Here is a 25642-nt window from a genome sequence, read left to right as displayed (position 1 = left end):
AAAGGATAGAAGAAAGCACATGTCAGTTTTTATTGGGGTCAAAGGGCAGAAAACATTTAATTTAAATGGAACGCTAACCAAAATGAAAATTAAGGGTTTTATTTTGTACAGAGAGTTACAACTAAGACGATCAAGCGAAAACAACGCATTGACGAAATATATAAAAAACTAGGACATGCGCTAAAATCCCATCCATTATGGCTATGAAAACTAAAACTAGATCTTAAGGTTAGTTGTAAAGAGTTGGTTCGTTAGTAGATTAGGAAAAAAAATGGTACAGAATGTCACAATGTCCCTTGACCATGAATGGTCTATGGGAATATTATAAATATAAACTAGTTTTATTTAAATTTTTCAGAATCGTTCGATTTTTTGCTACAGCAAGAGGAAGTGAAAATGGTTTTTTATCATACAAGAGTTCTATTTAAGATCTTTATGGACTTTATGGATATAAACAGTTTTGATTTTGTTTTCTACTCACATTTCAGTCATACTGGCAGAGAGAGAGAGTAATGGATACTTAATTATAATTATGTATAGAGAGAAAGAGACAGAGAGAGATAAGGAAAGAGAAAATATCTATTTTTTTTGTGGAAATACGTACTAATGTCTAAGCAAATATTCTAAAATTAATACATTTTACTAAAGATCATGCTAAATATAATAATTCTTGGAACTAATAACCGGTTGTACCAGTGGTCGAAATCAATCTTATATTTATAGAAGTCTTATTATACCCTCCACAATAGTATGGAGGGTATATTAAGTTTGTCATTCCGTTTGAAACACCTCGAAATATACATTTTAGACCCCACAAAGTATATAGTATATTTTAGACCCTACAAAATATAGTAAGATCAGCATAAAAGTCTATGTCGATTTAGCGATTTCCGTCCGTCTGTGGAAATCACATTAGCTTCCGAACGAAATGAAGAAGGTTGATAAAATTTTACTCAAATGTATATTATGTCTGCAGGAGTTTTGGTATTGAAAATGAGCCGTGTAGGTCCACGTTTTGTCATATAATGGTATACACCTATTTCGGTATTTTGGTGATTTAAGCGACATTATGGAAATGTTTCATATTTGGTACTTGAAGTTCGTAATGGATACTACAGCCGATGATAGAAAATTGTCCGTGCAAATCCACATCTTCGGTATAACGGTAACTCCCGATGTTCGGCATTTTTATGATTTTAGGGACATTATTTGCCAGAATTGTTTCAAATTTGGTATTTGAAGTCCGTATTGGAAACTACAGTCTATGACAGAAAATTGTCTGTGCAGGTCCATGTCTTCGTATAGCCCACATATAATGGTACCTCCCGATATTCGGTATTTTGATGATTTTAGCGACATTATCTACCGGAATTGTTTCAAATTTGGTATTTGAAGTTCGTAAGGGAAACAACAGCCTATGACAGAAAATAGTACGTGCAGATCCACGTCTTCGTATAGCCCCATATCATTTGAGCTACATTATTCACGAATTTTTTTTTCAAGTTTCGCATTTGAATATTGAAATTGCCAAATTCGTTCCAAATGGTGGAGGGACTTACCGGCCGAACTTACAGGTTTATTACTTGTTATCCATAGGAGTTCGGTAAAAGATATTTCATCCAAAGAAGAACTGCTTAAGAGGTCTTAAAGTCACTGAAAATATAAAAAATGTAAAAAGTCTTCCATCTGAGAAGATCTACCGATCTTTAAAGTCAACGAAATTCTGTAAAAAGTTTTCCGGTCATAGAGAACCTCTAAAATTCTTTTCTAGTTGTGGAATACCGGTAGAACTTCTAATATGGTTAGAAGAACTGTAGAAGTTCTTCTAGCCCTGCGAAAGGTCTTGTAGTTGCAGAAGACCTATAAAAAACATTAGTAAATGGTTTTCTCGCTTTGGAAGATTTTTAAAAGCCTTCCTAACCATAGAATAACTGTAAATGGCCTTCTAGCCAAATACGACCTGTTAGTGGTCTTCCATCCATACCTAAAAAAAGGTCTTTAAGACCTTTTCTTTTTTCTTCTACCCTTGGAAATTTGTAAAGGTTTCCAGTCCGAGAAGACCTGTAGAACATCTTGTATTTAGGGTACACTGACGAAATTGCCAGTAAAGGATCGTCTGTTATTGAGATAGGCTTCATCTATCTATAGAAAATCTCAATAAGATTTAAATAATTTTTGTATGTTTCAACTTTAGAACAATTATTGTGGTATATTATGTCTTTCGAAAACCTCTTGTTTCAAAACTGGAAATTTACCTCAAATATACACCAAATATACGCATCAAATAGTTCGGGCAAAGTGGTATCTAACGATTCAATATCTTTCGAGAAACGTGACATGATACGACCCACCGGCGTGGTATCGAAAAATCTCAACGGTAAACGCATGATATTCACTAGCAATTCTCTATGAAGTATACGGCCAGCTCGTAGGGTACCAAGCCAGGGGGCTAAGGCGAGACCGTAGGATAAAACGCCTAAAAACAAAATGAAATTATGGGAGAGAGAGAGAGAAAAAAACACAAATGAAACAAAACACAAAATTTTTGATATACAGGAAGACAATGATCAAGCGCAGGGAGCAACGAAACGGGAGAGGAGGGGAAGTCCAAAATAAACGCATAACATCGTGAATAGTTTTCAAAATTTTAAAAAAATTCCAATTAAGTCTTTTTTTATTGAATTTAAATGAATTTTTGGTTTTGGTTTGAGAATAACGGAGGGTTTTATTGGTTAGGGGTTATGCTTTTGAAAAAAGGAGGGGTTGCTCATAGAAATTAATATTTAAAATAAACTTATTTTCATATGCATTTCATATTAGTAAAACAAAAATTCATTATTAGTAACATATTGTACCAAAATGCAACAACGTGGAGTTTTGAAATTTACTACAAGTGTCGGAATATAGTACATGTTTACTGGTCTACTAAATATACGTGGGACTGTCTTATGCACCGTAAGTTTATAAACAATTTGAAATGGAAGAGGGTATAGTTGGAAGTAAGCAATCTGCAATACGCAAACACCATTACCTCTAAGATTACGCAAATGTTGTAAATTCGTATTGTATGGCAACCCTGTGAACCAATTTTCAGATCTTTTTATGAGAATCTTTTATGAGATCTTTAAATCTTCTACAGATCTTCTATGGGAATATCTCGAGAGATTTTCTATGAGAAGATATACAGATCTTCTATGAAAAGATCTACAGATCTTCTATGAGAAGATCTACAGATCTTCTATGAGAAGATCTACAGATCTTCTATGAGAAGATCTACAGATCTTCTATGAGAAGATCTACAGATCTTCTATGAGAAGATCTACAGATCTTCTATGAGAAGATCTACAGATCTTGTATGAGAAGATCTACAGATCTTGTATGAGAAGATCTACAGATCTTGTATGAGAAGATCTACCAATCTTCTATTAGAAGATCAACAGATCTTCTATGAGAAGATCTATGGATCTTCTATGAGAAGATCTATGGATCTTCTATGAGAAGACCTACAGATCTTCTAGCACGTTTACATAGATCTAATCTATATCTAATAGCACGTTTACATACATATTGATGAAATATTACGATACAAAAATAGAATTCATTTGAATACGTTCTTTCGAAACATTTTGTAAACAGGGATCTATAGTTTCTAAAGACAATACATCTTTCTGTGGTGAGAATAGTTATTATAAAAATATTCCTTTAGAACTACTTATGATAATATGACTTAACCTAACTTGGGATAAAATGTCTCAATATAAGTTGTTTTTTTTTTTGCTAAATTATTATGTAAACAAAGATCAGCTGAGCGGTATTTATATCTTCTTGTCTATCCAAACACACGGGGTTAACACAATATATCTATAAAACCCAGTGTAAACATACTTTAAGTTCCGATTTGCATATATTCCATAAAAAATCTCCGGTCTCTCCACGTAAAGATTTCGAAATTGTGCACAAGAAGGTTTCAAGATTTTTTATGGAAGAAGCTACAGATATTTATCTTCCATATAAAAATTTCCCTTCCTCATATCCTTTATTTTATTTACCTCAAATATACACCAAACAAATGAGTCAAGAATTTCTGATAATTCGGTATCTAACGATTCAAAATCATTCGAAAAACGTGAGATTATACGACCCACTGGTGTTGTATCGAAAAATTTCAATGGCAAACGCATGATATTCTTTAATAATATGCTATGAAGACGTCGACCCGCTCTCAAGGCACCAAGCATGGGTGCTAGCGTTACACTATAATCAAGAATGGCTAGAAAAGAAATAAAAACGAAATAGTGTCGGTATATGGAATAAAAGTGTGGAACCACATAACAACATGGGTAGCTTGCCAAAGTTATTGATTTGATGCCAATTGGATTTTTAAATTTCGATGATTTCACATTTGATAGCCAATTAAGTTTTCTTGGTTTGGTGGGTTTTTTAAATCTTGGTGCATTAAATTGAGAAGACTGCGAACGACCTAGTCTAAATCAAGTATTCACTAAAAATATCGGCTCAACAATATCATTCAAAAACTTTATTTTCAGTTCCTTAAAGTGCGACTGATGGAGAAAACGTTAATTTTATGAACGATGACAAATGAGCACTAATGGACCAGAAGAGGTTCCCAGATATATGTCATTTTCACAACAGATATTGTTTTAGCAAAAATGTTTGTGTGTATGAAATTTGAAGAGAGTTTGAAGCTTATTTCGTTTCTTTTAACGGTTTGGTTTTAAGAATCTTGAACCCTATATGGGGCAGGTAGCAAAAGAAATGGTCCGACATCTACAATCGTTATAACAGATCTTTTGTTGACGGAAATATTGAGATGTGTGAAATTTGAAGACAATCGGACTCTTACATCACATTTTATAAGAGTTACAATTATTCAAAATTTTCACTCTTTTTGGGGGAAGCACTTGATGGAGTTGACCAATATTGTCCATTTTCGTACCTAACCTAGCACTGACGCAAATATTAGGATTTGCAAAGTTGGAGCAAAATCGGATTATCGTTCCTTTTTCTTTGCAGAAACTATATTTTTTGAAAATGTCGATCTTTTGTGGGGGAGGTACCAGAAGGAGTGGACCGATATTGCCCATCTCCGAACTCGATCGAAGTTTGATTGCGATGTACAAAGTTTAGATCTAATCGGATACTCCCTTCAAGAGTTATCGTGCGCACCAGCCAGACAGTCGGACGGACATCGCTAAGTCGACTCCAAATGTTCTGCAACGGATTTGGGGCAAAGATACCAAGGATCTAAAACCGTTATTTATATGAGGCACGTTTTGGCCGTATCAAATGATATATACCCTCTCTAGCCATATGGCTGAGGGTTTAAAAATACTCCAAAGTCACTAATATTTTTGTAACGGCGTTCATTTTATATTTACTCGTGCTAATATATTAGAAGCATGGTAGAAGAATATAAATAGTCGCCTCGACATAGCTGTTGGGACAATGAACTGTCAAACCAATTTTGGAATTGAAATTTTTGAATGAAAAATATCGAAATTTGTAAAAATGGTTGAAAAATGTGTGTCATAACAAACCCCTGGTTGGCGTCGCATAAGAAAACATATGCAAAGCTACTTATTAAAAAAAATAATATCAATGTTCCCAAGCGTTGATGCATCTACCTTTATTCTTCTACAATGATTAGAGCACTTATTTCAAACATAATTTGTCCCCATATTAGCTTTTTCGTCACATTATTTAGCTATTTTTTGGAGTCCCTTAAAATTGTGAATATATACATAAGCAAACATAAGCTGAGTGGATCTATATCCTTCTAAAAGTACATTTACATACAAAATCTCTATCCGGGGATAACCCTGATAATTGACCAATCACAATAAATTTAATGCATGTTTTCTGGTTAAATTTTTTATTGCTATTGGATTTTCATGAATAACCCGAGTAAAGATATTGGTATGTAAACGTGCGTTAAGAGTTTATGTAAGCACTCAACTTTTTTCGTATCAATCAAATAAACTTCATTGGATATCGGACCGTAATTCATATATTTTCGTACAAATTTCCACAGAAATCAAAAAAATATTTTTCTACTATGTATTACGGTGCTTGTCGTGAACAGCGTAGTTTACATGCCAATGAGAACATGGTATAAAATGAAAGAGAAACAGAGCGAAAATAGTGTTATCCTAAAGTACGTTTACATACAGATTTTTACCCGCTTAACTTGTAAATTAACAAATCACAATTAATGATTGGTCAATTTTCACGGTAGACCCGTATAAAAATTTTGTATGTAAATGCGCTTTAATTTTAAAAATAACCGATAACATTTTTTTGATAAAAATGTTTAATTTATGTTTTCTATAAAACACCCGACACATGGAATTGACAGTGGATTTATTATATATAAACATACTTTAAGCTTAAATATCTGAATGAAAAACTAGCGTTAAATCCAATCTTCTTTGAGAAATTTCAAAACCATGATTTTGAGGTGTGTTCGAGAAAAATGTATTTAAAAAAATCTTCATTTTTGCCAATTGAAACTAAAGTTGATGATACATGAATAGTTTGGCATCATGGCATGCCACAATTTGGTGGCATATCATAAAGAGATGTCAGAGTCGCACACGAATCCTGACGTCGTTTTCTCTTATAATTTGACATTAATATGCCATGCCATGATGCAAAGCTGCTTATCATCACTTTATCTGATAAAACTATTTTATTTATGTTTAACCGTTCGTTTTAATATGATTTGCAAAAGAAACTAAAGAAGAAGAAGAATTCGAAAATAATTTACCTCAAATACACACCAAATATAACCATCAAAGAGATCGGGCAATGTGGTATCTAACGATTCAATATCTTTCGATAAACGTGACATGATACGACCCGTTGGCGTTGTATCGAAAAATTTCATAGGTAAACGCATAATATTGACTAATAATTCCCTGTGCAGAACACAGGCGGCTTGTAGGGTACCAAGCCATGGTGCTAAAGTTAGAGCGTAGGAAAATATAGCTAAAAACAATAGAAAATATAGTTAAAAAAATTATAAATAAAGTTATAGATTTTTGGAGGAAAGTTAGAGATATAAAAATAATATAGTACAGAGACATCACAAGAAAACTATTGACAAAGGGGTTTCAATAGTTTTCTTTAAAAAAATTGTCAATTTCGCATGTACCAAATTGCTACATAATAATGTTAGGTTAGTTTGGAAGAAAAAAAAAAAACAAAGATGGCGTGTGTTGGTGGAAAAGGGTTGGTTCCAAGGCAATCCAACAAGAAATTTTGTGATAAGCGTCGTTAATCATTTCATTAGCATTCTGAATTGTGCAAAAGAAAATGTAAAAATTCTATAAAAACAAAGATTTAGAAAACTTCTAAGATAACACATGGACCAAAACAATTAAGAAATATATTAGAAATTGGTTCCTTCTTTACTCCTCTCAATTATCGGGTTTTTTTCTAGCCCATGTGTTAATAATATATAACTGCTCAAAATAACCAAAAACCTGAATGTAAAAAACGCTAGAATTTCAAAACTACTTTTTGCATTAAAAAAAAGAAAATACCAACCTTAATGAGAATTATTGAATTCGACTCGAAACTATGTGCATTGAATGTGAAAATTTGTTGTATGAAATAATTTACAATTAGGATAAGAATCGCTAACCTAGCTAATACTCATGGTAGAAGAATACAGGTAGTCGCATCGACACAGCTGCTGGTACAATGAACTGCTAAATCATTTTTGAAAATGAGAATTTTGAATGAAAAGTTATTCAAATTCGTTATATTATATTCGTTAATATTATATTCGTAAAAAATGCATATCATAACAACCTCTGATTGGCGGCGTATAAGAAAACATATTACTTTTTAATAAAAAAATAATAAATAAAATTTAAAATTTTTGACATATCAATGTTCCCAAGCGTTGATGCATCTACCTGTATTCTTCTACCATGCTAATACTACATGAAGTCCTTTTGGAAATACCTTCAATATAATATGCTATTTGATTTAAGAACAATATTCCTAATTTTATAAATATGAATTTTCTATCGAGTTATTGATGAGGATATAAATCACAGAAAACTATTCTGCAAACGTAAACTTCAATAAAATGTAGGATTTTACAAAAAAAAAATTAAGAACAATGTTCATAATTGTGAAATCTCTTTTATGCAATAAATATTAATCTTTCAATGAAATAATTTGAAATTGAGATGTGAATGAAGAAATAGATTTAAAAAAAATATTTCTTTTCCATTGTCAATGTGCGAACTTGCGAATGAAGAATTTAGGAACTATGTTCTTAATTTTTAAACACATTTTATGCACTATTTTCATAAAATAATGTAAAGTCAGAAAGTAAATGACACATTTTGAAATATAGTGCAATAAATTATTCTAATTGTTATCATTCTATTCAAAAATAAAATAAAAAAAATAAATAAAATAAAAATAAGAAACTATTCCTGAAATTTAGGAACAATGTTCTTAATTGCAAGATAATATGTACTGAACAGGAAAAAGCGCGAAGAAAATGTGTACAATATTTTCCTCATACAAATTGAAAGTGGGATGTGAATGAAAAATTTTGTTAAAGACAAAAATATATTTCATTCACAATTGTCAATGCAGACTTTCAAATAAACGATTTAGGAACACTGTTCTCAATATTTGAACACATTTTATGCACTGATAGTGAATATTTCCATGAAATAATCCATAGCTTGAAAGTGAAGAACGAAATCATGAAGTATAGCAAATAATTTACTCTAATTTTATTATTCTATTTAAAATATTTAAAAAATAAGAAAATATTCCTGTAAGTAAGGAACAATGTTCTTAATAGCAAGAAAAAAAATTATTGAACAGGAATGGACCGGAATAAACTAGGGAAAATGAAACTATGACCATGACATAATTTAAAACTTGGATATGAATAAAGAAATTACGTCATTGACAAAAGATATTTTTTACAAGGGTCAAAGTAGAGTTACGAATAAGAAAATATGAATAAATTTCTTAACTCGAAAATATATTTTATGTATGTACTAATTCAAAATGTTTTCATAAAATTGTGAAAAACTTGGAAAAGGATAAGAAAAAAATTGCAATTAAAAAAAAATTGGGAAAACCCTCCTGTAATTTGGGACAATAATATGTATATGTATATGTAGACTTTCGAATAAACAATTTAGAAACAATGTTCTTAATTTCTAAATACATTTTATGCACTGATTGTGAAATTACCATACAATAATCTAAAGCTTGGAAATTAATGAAGAAAAGTTTGATATATAGAACGCGAAATTCATCTAATATTCACAAAAATTAAAAGAGAAGAAACAATTCCGAAAAATTAGGAACAAGGTTCCTAATAAAAAGAAAACATGTATTGATCTTGGTTAGACATTAAGACATTGAGGTAAATGCATTAGGAGAACGCTTTTCAATTCTAAATGTCATTGTAATTTACATTCCACTTGTTTTAAATAAAATCTAGGAATATCTTTCTTAGGTTTAGGAACAATCATTCACAAAAACTGTGAAAATTTTATGCTGTTCACACTCAGAATCGTATTAACGGTTAGTTTTGGGAACAATATGCAAATTAGTATTAGAACAAAAAAATTATTCCAGAGAAATTCTTGGCAGATTAAAACATTAATGATGTAGTATTGGTTATCGAAAAATGTTCATTAAATCTAGGAACTGCGTTATAAGTTTCACTGATTCGAATAATAATTAAGAATATGTTCTTTGAATGTAGGAATAAATTCATCGCTTCAATTGAATTCATAGTAATGCTAATGAAAGTGTAATGTTAGTGCTGGATGTGTCAAGTACAAGGTTAGTTACGTAGAATATTCTATTATATTTTTGAATTTTTTTCAATATAAAATAAATCCTTAATTTTACATTACACGTTTCCCGATTATACCCAAGACTAGAAACAATTCTAATACCAAATACATACTGAGACCCATTCCCTATATAAAAATCATGCAAGGGAATCATTAAGCTCTTTGCATTCATAATAATTTGCCAGTAATCTTAAAGCACGTTTAGATACAAATTTCGTCTCGAATAACCATTATAAGGATTTAGGCAATAATCTATCAGGAATCACTGGGTTTTTACATAAGTTTACTCCAAAGTCGCAAATGTTTTCGCAAAGGCGTTGTTTACATATTGCATTCATACAATAAGAAGAACAACTTAAAATTCTATTTTCCCATTTAATGGAAGGTTTTTTTTTTGAATTTTTTATGCCTTTTCGCTTTTGGTTGCGTATGTATACGTAAACTCCTAAAAATATATCTAAACACACAAGGTTAACCCAGTGGATCTATTCAGCCCAGTGGGTAAACCCATGGTACAATAAAAAGGTAAGGTAGAGCTATCAGCTGATTTCAATTTTTTATAAGTGTGCCCGGCTTCTGCCAATTTTGTGTATGTATTTATTATTTTGAAAAATTAAAAGAAAATATTTTTAAAATCAACGGTTGGAAGAAACGTACGTTGCGGGACGCGCATTGAAGCTATTCGCGAATTTTGCCATGTAATTGAAAGATGGAACTATTTAGATCATATTTTTGAAAGAAAAACCAGGCATTTTATTTATTTTTCGCGCGGTTTAACTATTTTTACAAATGAGGAAAATATTGAATAAATGAAAATAACTTGTTTGCATGCAAATTTGATAGGAAGCGGGCATAGCTCCAGGGCTGTATTTCTATAGTTTTACGAAGCTGTTCTACCTCCTTATTGTACCAGGGGTAAACCCGTTTAGATCATATTTTTGAAAGAAAATCAAGATATTCAATTCTTTTATCGCGCTATTTAACTCATTTTGAAAATAAGGAAAAAAATCTAATAAAAAAAACTTGTTGCATGCAAATTTGACAGGAAGCGGGCATGGCCTCAGAGGAGTATTTCTGTAGTTTTACGAAGCTGTTCTACCTCTGTATTGTACCATGGGTAAACCTTCAATAATGTATACACATTTTAAACAATGTTACTGGCCTCTAATTATAAAAATTCTCAGAAGACGCTAGCAACGACAATTTCAATTAACTCAATTTCGTCAGTCCTGTACTTTGTTATAAACCGTACTAGTACAAAATGTGTCCCAAAGTAATGTGACGGGAACCAATTGTCCCCAAATAAACGAAAAGGCGACAGGTGCGAATAAATACAACAACTCAGCAAACAAATTTAACGAACTGTATACTTGGGACTAAGCAGGGGTTAGTATTTGGTCACTTATATCTGGTCATAACCTGTACCAAAGAGAGTCAATAGTTTACGTCGTATGACATTTCCATGTTAAAGTTTACAGTTGCTTGCGCTGTGAGGCGTCTTAAGTGGAACTAGTTATTAGTTAATTAGTGAACCGGTCTCGATAAAAATTGGCAAAGGTATTTCTGAGCTGTATTTGATATATTTCCCCGGATGCCGTTATTACGGAGTGCACATTACGACTGTGGAGATCAAAAATAACAAATCGGATGAACAATATATATGGGAGCTATAGCTATATCTGAACCGATTTCGATCAAATCGTCCTACAACACATGGTTGTAGCATGCAAATGATGCCAATCAACGAAGTGCTTAAATGGGGTACACAATACCTATCAATGTGAGAATCCAACTAAAAGTTGCAACATTCTAAAAAAATTGTGAAAATTGCTTCACAAAAAACCTTCCTTAATCAAATACTTCGACTCTATAACTGTGCACATTTCTGATAAATTTTGTAGTGATGATATAAAAAAAAAACTTCTAAATGTAATCCAATTTCTTTCATGATGTTACCGATAGTGTTACAAAAAATAGAAAAATATGTTTACCTCAAATGCACACCAGACACCACCTAGTAGCCGTGGTATTACCACATCGAGGGCATCGATATCTTTGGAAAATCTCGACATGACACGACCACTGGGTGTGGTATCGAAAAATTCCATTGGTAATCTGAGAACATTTAGCAATAACATGAAATGTAAAATTTTGGCAGCACGCAATGCCCCCAAATGTGGTACCAGCGCTGTACCGTACGATAATAAAGCTGGAAATTTATTAAAAAATTTATTGGGGATTGTTAAAAAGAATTTTTGAATGGGGAAAAAGGATCTGGCTAATCTAAATATGAAATTGAAAAAGTTGAGGAAAAAGATGTTCGTAAAATTAAAAGAATAATGACAGGAGAGGAGTGTGGGCAACAATACCAACAGACCACAAAACATGTAAAGCCTAGTTTTTTACATTTTTCCAATGAAAAAAGAATAATGTAATTGAGGTGTTTTGTTTTTGACATGCAGGTACTTGATTGTTTTGTTAGATCGAAAATTAATTTACAAAATTGTTATTGTTTTGCGCTATACCTAAGTCTTTCGATTAGAAAATATAATATTGTTTATTTATATTCAAAATATTCCATTTAAAATCCAATAAAAAGTCTTTTGCAATTTAAAAAATTGAAGTAGGGCAGGCTATGATCGAAAAAGTAAATATATAAAGTGCGTTTATTTTAGCTATTATGACTTTGGCAACACTGGTGTAAACAGCACACATGCGTTTCGTTGTTTTGTTTCACTGTCAAACATCTTCAGTTTGTCTTCAACACGAACATGATCGCAATCATTGAATTTTATTATAACAAGCTGAAAAGTATCAATCGGTTTTGCCGACTCATCCCTCAGCCTAGGTTCGATTATTTAAATATATTTTGACTTCAGGTATGATTAATCAAATTGTTTTCACTCTATGGAGTAGATTCCGAAGGAATGGGCCAAAATTATCCATTTCGTATCAGACCTAAAAAATCAGATCGGGGTAAAGCCATTGAAATTCCAAAAAGTGCAAGAACTTACACCTCAACAAAAATAAAATACACTCAAAAGAGCTAAAGGGTTGTTTCGCTTGGCCGAAAGTGGTGAACTGCCGAATTGCGTTTTCTCCGATGAGAAAACATTCGTGACACTAAAAAATACCAAATTGTCGATCACCTCAAGCAAGCGCTTCGACGGGAATGGGTCAAAATACCGCACAGTAACATTCGGGCACCGTGTGACGGTTTGATTGGCCGATTGAAGGCCAAAATTCGTGCCAATTCGAACAAATCTAAACTTATGCTATTTTCGACAATTTTTGTTTTTATTCAATAAAATTTAAAAAAAAAATGTAAAAAATATGGCTTTGCACTTTGTTGCAGTCTTGGATCAGATACGAATTGGTCAATATTGGCCAACTGATTCTGAACCTCCCCCATTAAGGGTCAACAGTTTAAATAATCACAACTCTAGGTTAAGGTTATACATCGATCAGCAAATCTGATTAATACTATTTTACTTGTTTTTTTTTTTTTTTTTTTTTTTTTTTGAGGACTTTACTACAGTTCTGAATTTTATATTTTTTCTTTTTTTATATTTTAATTTAATTTAATTTTTATTTTTTTTTCTATATTCGTTTGAGCGAATGCAATTGGGATATCAGTGCTGCCCATCACAATGCTGCCATAAGATATCCTATATGATCGGTATGCGTGTATACCGTAAAAGTACAGTGTTGCCCATACGATAATGTCACGCAACGAAGGGCTATCATTTCGTACTGAATGTATTGGGCAATTTTAAATGAAAACTTTCAAATTTGTGAAAATTCTTCAAATTTCAAGAAGAATCGCGAAATATTACAATTAAAATAGAAAAATTGTGGGATTGTTAGATAAAATTGATTTAGTGCGGAGGGGGTTAGCAGCTTGAGTGAGAAAATTAGTGCATTTTAGTTAGTGGCGGTTAGTAACCTATTTACCTTTTTTTTTGGGTTTTCATTGACCTACCGCAAATGTCTGCTTACAACAAACTCTTATATTTGAGGGCATTACTAGATCCAAAATATAAATATCATTAGCCAATCGATCTAATATTCGTCCCTTGGGTATTATATCGAAAAATTCTTGGGGTGCATGCATAACACGACCGAAAGCCTGCACAAACAGTTTATATGAAGCCAATAAAGTACCCAATTCACAGCTTAAAGTGCCGCCAATAAAAGCTAAGACTAGAAATGAAAGTGGGGAGTTAAAAAAAATAAAAAGTGGACGTAGAGAAAACGGAAACTGAGAACAAAAAAAAAATATCAAAACAGAAATCCAGTTTTTTCCAAGTCATCATTTTAAACATTGAATAGAGAGAAAATTTTGTGGTGGTTCTCAGAAACAAAAAACGAGTATCTTATTCTCAATTATAAGGACATAAACATGAAACATTAGAAATACGAATAAACATTTAACGGAGGGCCAAGAAAATAACACATAAGAAAAAAAAAAGAGTTTGAAAATAGAAAATTATTAGATTTGATTGATGTCGTTGAAAATCTTGTTTAACGGCTTGATGTTGTCTGCGTTGAGCCAATATCTAATTGGCTCTGAGTTTATTATACGGCCGGCTAAAGCAAAGGAGTCGCCTATAGGCTATTGTTTTCTCTCTTCACACACACAAAGTAAACACTTCTGAAAATTTCGATTTTTAAAAAATTCAATGCAAACGGATATTTTACCGATATTAAGGTCTAGAGTTAATAAGAAATTATAAATATCGTCATTGGCTGTTATTGCCATTGTTATAAGGGTGCAAGTACATAAAAAGCTTGAAGTCATGGCTAGGCATATTAATGTCAAATTATAATGGAAAACGACGGCAGGATTTTATGGGAGCTCTGTAATTCCTTTGTGATATGCCACAAAATATGCTTAGCCATGACTTCAAGCTTCTTATGTACTTAGCCCTTAAGTCCTAGTAATAAACGACAAGTTGACGGCCAAATGGAAGCAAGAGGACGATAAATGCGGTACACGAGTCGACCTCATAGAAGAGACCCCACAGAGCAGTCCCAGCCTCACCTTTACAGTGTATGACCTTGAATGAGACTATCATTCCAAATTCTCCTCAAATTCGTGGACACGGATCCGACTTTGCATACCGAGAAGGAAATCCCATATATCAAGACCAAGATCAATCTCATATATCATGACCAAGCATAGGTTGGTGAGAAAATTCCAAAGGAAATTACCCTCACTTACCTATGGGAGAACTCTTAGCGAAAAGGACTCCCTTCCGAAAAATAGCGCAGCTTCTATAAGAATGCCATTTTGTATCTCACTGGATCTGACTTTGCATACCGAGAAGGAAATCTCATATATCATGACCAAGCTTAGGTTAGTGAGAAAGTTCGAAAGAAATTACCGTCACTTAGCTAAGGGGGAACTCTTAGTGAAAATGATTCTCTTTCCGGAAAATGGCGCTGCTCGCTAAAAATAGCTCATGAAACTACTGTATCACAGATCGCAAGATTTGAGCCTAAAGCAAAGGCAAAGCTGAATACTCGTCAGAGTAAACCGGCTGCATGTAGGCCTAAGGGGTCTAGGTTGCCAAAAACTCGAAAGGCTGCATATAATACAGCACCAAATGCAAAATCTAAGGGCAAGCAATCGTTTGCTGATCAGAGTAGCCAGCTGTTCACGCTTCAAAACTGGCACAAAGAGGAAACTGGTTAAAAACCATTTAACAATATTTTCGTCGATTATGAGAGAATTTATTGGAGCAGAATTAAAAAATCTGGGGGTGCCACAAAAAAATTCCGAAATCGGTAAATTTATGAGGCATTTGTGCCTTTTCAATTTGGGCTTGTATTAACCATTTGGTGCAAAATAACTCGAAATCGGATAAAGACATATATGATATGATAAATCTAAACCGATCTCGATAAAATTTTGGCAAAGGTATTACTGAGCTGTATTTGATATATTTCCCCGAATGTCGTTGTTACGGAGAACACCTTACGACTGTGGGGAACACATACAAGGTGAGATCAAAAAACTGCTACCAACTTCAGACTGCTGTCATTTCTAAGCCACTCGTCCGACAGCTGTTAAAATTATTCCAATGACAGCTCATCATATTGTTTACAAGCGTACAAAAGCATTTTGGTGAGAATTTTCCAGAAAAAAAGTTATTTGCTGGAAAACCACGTTAAAGCAATCCAGCATTTAAATGTGAATAAATCTTTTGTGTCTCGTATCATCACTCTTTACCGTGATACTGGTGGCGTAGCCCGACTTCAAGGAAGTGGACGGAAGAAAACTTCAACATCGGCAGAAATGGTTCGAAAAGTAAACAAGCGACTTGATCAAAACCCGCGTCGCAGTGGGCTAAAAAATGAGCTCGGGGTAAAGTCATTGAAATTCCAAAAAATGCAAGAACTTACACCGCAACAGAAAGAAAATAGAGAAAGAGCTAAAGAGTTGCTTCGCTTGGCCGAAAGTGATGAACTGTCAAACAAAATGATCGTGTTTACTTGCCAAAGAGGTCAGCTGAAAGTGTGCACCCTCTATTGGCCACCAGAACTCAAGCGCCGGCCAGGGTGATGGTCTGGGCCCTCATAACAGCCGATGATCGCTCTCCTCTCGTATTAATTGACCGTGGCATCAGAATAAATGCTGAATATTATCGCGAAAATATTCTGGAGGGTGTATTAAAGCCTTGACACGCAAAAATACCAAAGAGTCGATCACCTCAAGAAGGCGCTTCGCCGGGAAATGACCAAAATACCGCAGAACAACATTCGAGCAGCGTGTGACGGTTTCATTGCCCGTTTGAAGGCCATAATTTGTGCCCGATTCGAACAAATCTAAACTTATTCTAAAACTTGATGTTATTTCCGACATTTTTTGCTTTCATTTAATAAAATTTAAAAAAAATTGCAGTTTTTTTATCTCACCCTGTAACTTTGAGGATAATATTACGATATACCAAGTTTGGATCAAATCGGATACTCCCTTCGAGAGTTATCGTGCCCACCAGCCAACCAGACAGACAGACGGGCGGATGGACATCGCTAGATCGACTCCAAATGTCCTGAAACGGATTTGGACCTAGGGCCAAAAACCGTTATTTCGATTAGGCACGTTTTGGCCGTATCAAATGATATATACTCTAGTCATGTGACTAAGGGTATAATTAACTCTACGTCTTATAGTCTTGGAAGATTCTACAACAATATTGCAAATGGAGACAATTTATAGACAGCCTATGCCCAATTTAATTGAACATCAATATTAAATAAAGATTTTCAATCTATGAAATGATAAGAAGTCACTCAACATTAGCAAATGTTTATGCAACAGTATTAAAACATAAACAGCAACAAATGTTGATTAAACATTGAAATATGCTGATCTACTTTGAAAAATGTTGCCGCAACATTGAAAATGCCATTTCAACATAGTTCAGTGTTGATTTGGTATGGGTACATGTTGATTCCGTTGAGAGAATATATTTTAACAATTATTACAAAGTTTGATTTGATAGTGCCCACATTGATTTAATACTTGAAGAAAGATTTTCAATCTAAAAATTAAAAAATTTATTCCATAAAACCAAATGTTGATTCAACATAACTATAAATACAACAGTGAAAATTGTTAAATAAATTTGAAAGAATAAAATGTTGATTCAACATTGATATTGAAGAAAACTTTTCAATCTTTGTTCATAAAACACAAACAAATGTTGAGTCAACATTTACAAATGCTGATCTACTTTGAAAGATGTTGCTGCAACATTGTTCAAAGAAGATCAACATAGTCCAATGTTGATTCGGTTCAGAAAAATTCTTCAAATGTTGATATATAACATTTTTGTGTTTTGCTATTGAAGGAATCAGTGGAATTATAATAATTCACTCAATCTTAACAATATTTGACATAAAATTAAAAAACTGTTTATGGAACATTAAACACGATACAACTCACAAATGTAAACAACTTTGAAACATGTTGCTTCAACATTGATTATCTCATTTCAACATTTTTAAATGTTGCCTCAACTTTTCAGTTATGAAAAATGTTCAGTTCAGAAAATTTCTTCAAATGTTGATAAATAAAATTTTATGATTGATTAAAATTCACTCAGCCTAACAATATTTGATGTAAAATTAAAAAAAATGTTTTTGCAACATTAAACAATGTTGCTACAACTCACAAATGTTGATGCAACATTGACAAATGCAGATCGATTTTGAAAAAATGTTGCTTCAACATCGTTTATCTCTTTACAACATTGTTAAAAGTTGCTTCAACTTTTCAGTTATGAAATTTGTTCGTAATATTCTCTTTTATGAAATTTGTTCGTAATTTTCTTAAAATTTATTCTAAAACAAAAAAAGAATATACAACTTAAATTAATCGTTTACCTGTGATGCTGTTGATATAAACATACGTATATTCATTGGTATGATCATGTCAAGGGTATTTATGTCATTCGAACATCTATCTAGAATGCGACCTTTCGGTGTTATATCATAAAATTCCGATGAACAATGCATTAAATGTGAATATAAACTGTGGAAAATTCGAAACGAGGCGTGTAGGGTGGCTATCCACAGGGTTAGGGAGGCAAAAAAATTGCAGAATCCTGATTGGTTGGTTGGAATGTGAGTAGTATTATGAACATTATATGGAAAAGCAAAAGGAAAAATTACAGAAATTTATAGAGAAGAGATAAAGAAGAGGAAGTAAATAGAAAAAAGAGTAGAAGTAAAGATAGAAAATGCAGCATTATTATGAAAATCGGTTGTGACTTTCTTTTATGGAGTTTTTTTTTTTCATTTTGGTGGTGGTGAAAATTCATACAAACCATGTTGGGTTTTGTTGGAAATGAAAAAAAAAATTGTAAAAATAAAAAAAGAAAACAATTGAAATACCGAAAACATAAATGTCATTATCCCATCCACGGTGGCTGGTAATTCTCCATCGATTACTTCCATATCACCGCTAAAGTGATTCAGCAAACGTCCAATTGGTGTCACATCAAAGAATCGACTCACCGAATTACGCATTATAATTCGCAAGAGATCATTGTGCATGGACTTGGCGGCCTCAAAGGTACCATAATAGACGGCCACTACGGCAAAATAGGAAAACACACCTGGATAGATCCATCCAATGGTGGTGGTGGTAGTTATAACAAAAAACAAAAACAAATAATCACAAAACGGGGAAAAAGGGGGAAAATAAAAGAATATATTTAAGGATTAATAAAGGGATTTTGTATATATTTTTGTATAAAGGATTAAAGGATATATGGAGGGGGATGAGGATAAATTTTGTTGTTTATTTTACCAAACCAAAATAGGAAAAAAATAATAAAAATGGGAAAAAGGGGAAAAAATAAAATAATATATTTAAGGATTATAAAGGGATTTTGTATATATTTTTGTGTAAAGGATTAAAGGATGGATGGAGGATTGAGGAGGATGAGGATTAATTTTGTTCTTTATTTTACCAAACCAGTATAGGAAAGAAAAATAATAGGTTTTGATTTTTTAATAAAAAATAATGCTGGCAACTCTGTTAAGCTAAACCAAATGGTAGTGGTACTCAAGAGATTAAATGAATGAAGAGAGAGAGAGAGATCATTTTTGGCGTAAAATGAGTATGGAACCCTCTAAAATATTGAAAAAGTTTTTTGATTTTTAAAATATATATCAAGTCCAATCATGTTTAATTAATTACACTGTGCGACAAAATTCCATTTTTATACCCTGCACCCTATATTAACTTTGTCATTCCGTTTATATCACCTCGAAATATACATTATAGACCCCACAAAGTATATATATTCTTGATCAGCATAAAATTCTATGTCGATATAGTGATGTCCGTCTGTGGAATTTACTCTAGCCTCCGAACGAAATGAAGTAGGTTGATAAAATTTAACCCAAATGTATATTATGTCTGCAGGACTTTTGGTATTGAAAATAGGCCATGTAGGTTCACGTTTTGGTATGGCCCTCATATAACGGTACCTTCCTATATTCGGTATTTTGGTGAATTTAGCTACATTATTCACCGGAATTGTGTCAAATTGGGCATTCGAAGTTCGTAATGGATACTACAGCCTATGACAGAAACTTTTCTGTGCAGTTCCACGTCTTCGTATAGCCCCCACATAACGGTACCTCCCGATATTCGGTATTTTGTTGATTTTGGCGACATTATTTACCGGAATTGTTTCAAATTTGGTATTTGAATTTCATAATGGATATTACAGCCTAGGACAGAATATTGACTGTGCAGGTTCACGTCTTAGTATAGCTCCCATATAAAGGTACCCCCCGATATTCGGTATTTTGATGATTTGGCGACATTATTTACCGGAATTGTTTCAAATTTGGTATTTGAATTTCATAATGGATATTACAGCCTAGGACAGAATATTGACTGTGCAGGTTCACGTCTTCGTATAGCGCCCATATAAAGGTACCCCCCGATATTCGGTATTTTGATGATTTCAGCGACATTATTCACCGGGATTTTTTCAAATTTTGTATTTGCAGTTCGTAATTGATAATACAGCCCAAGGCAGAAAATTGTCTGTGCAGGTTTATTTTTATTTGAATATTGCCATGTTTACGTTAGAACTTTTTGTAGGGTTAACCTACTTTGAGAGGATTTATTTGAAGTAAAAGTAATGGATATTTCAATTTAAATCCAAATCCAGTGGGTTAACCCTCATATATATAAACGTACTATATCATAGATTGGACGGAATTCTAAAAAATGTCTTTTGAAAGCTTGTCATCGATGAGAGTTGTGGTAAAAATTTATAAGAACCTTGTCTGTCAAGGCTTTGATATTAGGGATATGAATATTGAAATCATGAAAACTGGTAGGCAAATTTGCAGAGTTAAAAGTGGGATTATGTAAAATGTGGGATAGGATTAGGTTGGGATGAGAAATATATATGGGATGGGTGGGATGTGATTTTTTGTTTGTTTGTTTGGGTTATAGCATGGCTACCTTATCCATGGACGCAGAATTATTTCCGTAATACCAGATTAGAGAGCGTTGTAGATGGCAAATTAATTTCTGCCTTTTGATGATTTGAAGTTTGGACGCTGCTGTAGGAATTTTGCTGTGAAAAATTATATGGAAAATCTACTAAATGCAGATGATGTAAAGAAGAGATTTTCAAAACCAACCAGAAGCAATGAATTTCATTTAGAATTAAAAAAAATTGGGACATTGGATGAATTGTTCTGAAGCATTACACAGTGCAACAAATAACGTAAAGATATGATATTACGCTGCTGTTTTTGTAAGACGTTTCTCAACGGTATAAACACAATTCCAAATATATTTTCCATAACTTTGATTTTTTAATTAAAAATCTTACGTTTGAAAAACATATTTTATTTGCATTTGTCATAGAAAAAAAGGCCCTAAGGAGAATATGATGTCCTTTGAGAACACTTTCTTTCAGAACAATATCAAAGTTTAGAGATTATTTTAATAAATACAGTTTTTATTGTGTGACTGTTTTCGAAATTTTTTGCCAAATTACCAATGCATAGAAGAGAAGAAAGTCTTGAGTCAAGTTATGTTAAAAGAAAAATCAAGTGATGATAAATATAAATTAATATAATTTAAAATACAACTATTAGAAGAGAATATAAATATATGCATATTAAAAAATATAGATAATGATATTTGAAAATATGAATGTAAGAATAATTTTAATTTGCAACTAATTTGTAATACTAGATTCCAAAAAAAAACGAGAATAACATTCAATACTGCGACAAAAAACCATCGAAAATGCATTTTTGCTGGGGCAGAAGCGTCAGAATTTTAAATTGTTTTAATATAATTGATATTAAAATCGATATATTTTAAATCAAAAGTAGAAAAATTGATTTTCCGATTTTTTTATAAATGTTGTCAAATGTATAATTTTGTGCTTAGGCCACTCTTTTCATAACCCAAAACTTGGCATCATTGTTATTAGTGATACCAAACACTCACTACACGGTGTTACATCTCTCCCAGTCTCTTACGGCAGAAAAACAAAAACTTTGTAACGTATTTCAGTTTCCAGGATAAATCTTGCTTAAATTTATTACTTTATCAAAAAAATCTTCTATTCGAAGCTAAATGATCGATCTTTTACTCCAAACCTAAGAATTAACATTTTGACTTTTTAATAATTTAGGCGACTATAAAAAATGAGTTCCTTCTTCAGGGCATTAAAGAGTGTTATGCAGAAGCTAATGCCATTATTAAAATGGATGAGACCCCATGGTCCCTAGTAGCAACAACCCCTTTGGAGTAGTGGTCAGTGATCACGCTGATCCCAATGGGTACATTAGCGTGGGTCATTCGATGCTGATCGACAGAAAGATCCGGTACCTGTCGAATGGGGAAATATGCGGATAGGACAAGCCAGGGTCATCAACTGCGATATTAAGGAAAATGTAGATCAGTGGACATTCCATTGTGGATAGAACCATTGATTGCAAGAACCATTAATATTTTCAAACCCTGCCAGAGATGGGAATTTCATTGAAGCTTTGTGAAATATATAAAAGTTAAATCCCCACACAAATGCAATTTCGATTAGAGGAACATTATTTAATTTTTTTGTTGCATAAAAATATTGAAGTTCTTTTTTTGCAGAGAAATGGGACTAAGCTATCAGAAAATAATAATGGAGGCATTTTCCACAACATCGAAAGAAAGTTTGCACTTGATTTTTTGAGACTAAATTAGGTTAGGATCTTATTTAACCTTCAAACAAATCAAAGTCTCCACCTTCAGTCGACATTGAGAATTGTGTTTTTAAAATTAATAATCCCTATATTCAACTTAAAAATTAAGTATTTTTTGTTTCAAATTTTTTTGTTTTCTTTACCGAAAAACACGTGTTCAAAAACGATTGAAAACTCAATGGCAATACTGTATCGCATGTATCAATGTCTTTGGCAAAACGACTGATAATACGGCCCACCGGCGTTGTGTCGAACAGCTCCATTGGCCATTTGAAAACTTTTAGCAATAAGACATGAAAGACACTCATTGAGCTATGCAAACAGCCAATTGCCAATGCCAGGCCGGATAAATAACGAGTTATAACTGCGGTTAAGGGAAGAAACAGATTTGGGGTAATTAAAAAATATAGCAAAAAAAAAAAAAGATTTTTTCAAAAATAATCTAAAAAAAGGGTAACCGTTAAGAAGCGACAGGAGTCTCATTTTTTTCAGATTCAGTTACTGTTTAAGCTAAAATTGTTCCAAAATGTATTGCAATATCTTGGACAAAAGAAACGATTTTGTTCAAAATAGTACTAATATCTTGAACAAAAATTGTAGTACTTAGTCTTTTACAAAAGCTTTGCTGCAACAGTTGGTAAACATTTTTTTTATCAGCCATACTTATATAAATAATTAACAAAAGTAAAAAAATAAAAACATTTTCATGTCAAATTGATACATGCCATTTTTACCAAAAGAAATTACAAAAAAAAACACAAATTTACAACAAAATCTTGGTAACCAACACTACAAATAAATGTTAGTATTTAAAAAAGAACCAAAACGAATTTCAATCTTTGTAACGCGAAAAAAATTTCCGGCTTACTAGCAACTTACTTGTAAAATTAATATTAACAAGACCATATTTAAAAATTCACTCAAAATGCATTAAATACTATTTACAGAAAGAACACACAAAGCTAGCCTAAGGGGGAGGAGTAGGGGTTGGCCAAGGGATTGGGGACAGACAGAATTTTGTACAAAGTTTTCTCTAGGGATGCGAATCATGTGGTGTTTAAATTAACTTATCCACACTAGGGATACAAGAGTTAAAGGAACTATAGATGGTTCAAGGAACCATTAATTAGTTCTAGAAAACATTAACTGATTCACCACTTGATGCTTCAGAAGACCATTGATGGTTCAGAGAACCAATGACTGGTTTACAGAATCGATTAATGGTTCAAAGAACCATTGATGGTTGACAGAAATATTGATGGTTCCCAGGACCATTTATGGTTCACAGAACCATTTATGTTTCACAGAACCAATGATGGTTCACAGAATCATTGATGGATCACAGAATCATTGATGGTTCTTTCGAACCATTGATGCTTGATAGAACCATTCATGGTTCATAGAACCATTGATGTTTCACAGAACCATTGATGGTCCATAGAACCAATGATGGTGCACAAAACCATTGATGGTTCATAGAACTATTGATGGCTCATAGAACCATTGGTGGCTCATAGAACCATTGATGGCTCATAGAACCATTGATGGCTCATAGAACCATTGATGGTTCATAGAATTATTGAGGGTTCAAAGAGCCATTGAGAGCCATTTATGGTTCAGAGAACCATTTTTGGTTCAAAGAACCATTGACTGATTCAGAGAACCACTGATAACTCAGAGAGCCATTGGTGGTTCATAGAACCATTGACTGGTCCAAAGAACCATTGATGGTCCATAGAACCATTGATGGTTCACAGAATCATTGATGGTTCATAGAACCATTGATAGGCCATAGCACCATTGATGGCTCATAGAACCATTGATGGTTCATAGAATCATTGAGGGTTCAAAGAGCCATTGAGAACCATTTATTGTTCAGAGAACCATTTTTGGTTCAAAGAACCATTTAAGGTTCAAAGAACCATTGACTGATTCAGAGAACCCCTGATAATTCAGAGAGCCATTGGAGGTTCATAGAACCATTGACTGGTCCAAAGAACCATTGATGTTCCATAGAACCATTGATGGTTCACAGAATCATTAATGGTTCATAGAACCATTGATGGGCCATAGCACCATTGATGGCTCATAGAACCATTGATGGTTCATAGAATCATTGAGGGTTCAAAGAGCCATTGAGAACCATTTATGGTTCAGAGAACCATTTTTGGTTCAAAGAACCATTTTTGGTTCAAAGAACCATTTATGGTTCAAAGAACCATTGACTGATTCAGAGAACCACTGATAATTCAGAGAGCCATTGGAGGTTCATAGAACCATTGACTGGTTCAAAGAACCATTGATGGTCCATAGAACCATTGATGGTTCACAGAATCATTGATGGTTCATAGAACCATTGATGGGCCATAGCACCATTGATGGTTCATGGAACCGTTGATGGGCCATAGGACCATTGATGGTTCATGGAACCGTTGATGGGCCATAGAACCACCGACTGGTTCATAGAACCACTGACTGGTTCATAGAACCATTGACGGTTCACAGAACCATTGATGGTCCATAGAACCATTGATGGTCCATAGAACCATTGATGGTTCATAGAACCATTGATGGTTCATAGAACCATTGACTGGTTCACAGAACCATTGACGGTTCACAGAACCATTGATGGTCCATAGAACCATTGATGGTCCATAGAACCATTGATGGTGCAGACAACCATTGATGGTTCGTAGAATCATCATTGTTTCATAGAACCATTGATGTTTTATAGAACCGTTAATGGTCCATAGAACCATTGGTGGTTCAGAGAACCATTGACTGGTTCAGAGAACCATTTTTAATTTGAACACCACAAAATCCGCTCCCAAAGAGAAATCAAGAAGCCAATTTTTATTTTAAATCTCAAACGTATTGGTTGCAAATTAAAAACGCGTTTTCTGTTCGAAATTTTGAAATGGAAAATATTAGAAAACATGAAAACCTTAAATTGGGTAGAGCGAGGGAACTGTGTTAGTAATTCTGAAATCTTATTAAAAATATGAAAAGCCAAATGGAGGATA

The 25642-nt window shown here is 33.1% G+C and overlaps 1 protein-coding gene across 17 annotated transcripts in view; it reads right to left on the bottom strand.

The window, feature by feature from the left end:
* Positions 1-25642, bottom strand: part of LOC101899511 (multidrug resistance-associated protein 1) — a 73515-nt gene that overhangs the window by 8613 nt on the left and 39260 nt on the right. For 3 of the 17 annotated variants that reach the window (XM_005176179.4, XM_059124648.1, XM_059124647.1), the window contains exon 11: positions 18774-18997. The exons of 5 other annotated variants lie outside the window; for them this stretch is intronic. In XM_005176179.4, the coding sequence (XP_005176236.1) occupies positions 18774-18997 (224 nt within the window). Of the gene's footprint in view, positions 1-2255; positions 2477-6787; positions 7009-11860; positions 12079-18773; positions 18998-22762; positions 22984-25642 lie in introns of all 17 variants that reach the window. 9 more of the 17 variants (XM_059124642.1, XM_059124652.1, XM_059124649.1 and 6 more) reach the window with 4 other exon arrangements.

The sequence above is a fragment of the Musca domestica genome, unplaced genomic scaffold (assembly GCF_030504385.1).
Source record: "Musca domestica strain aabys unplaced genomic scaffold, Musca_domestica.polishedcontigs.V.1.1 3, whole genome shotgun sequence".
NCBI classification, from domain to species: domain Eukaryota; kingdom Metazoa; phylum Arthropoda; class Insecta; order Diptera; family Muscidae; genus Musca; species Musca domestica.
Note: the sequence above shows the minus strand (reverse complement) of the source record. Positions and strands in the feature narration are given on the sequence as shown.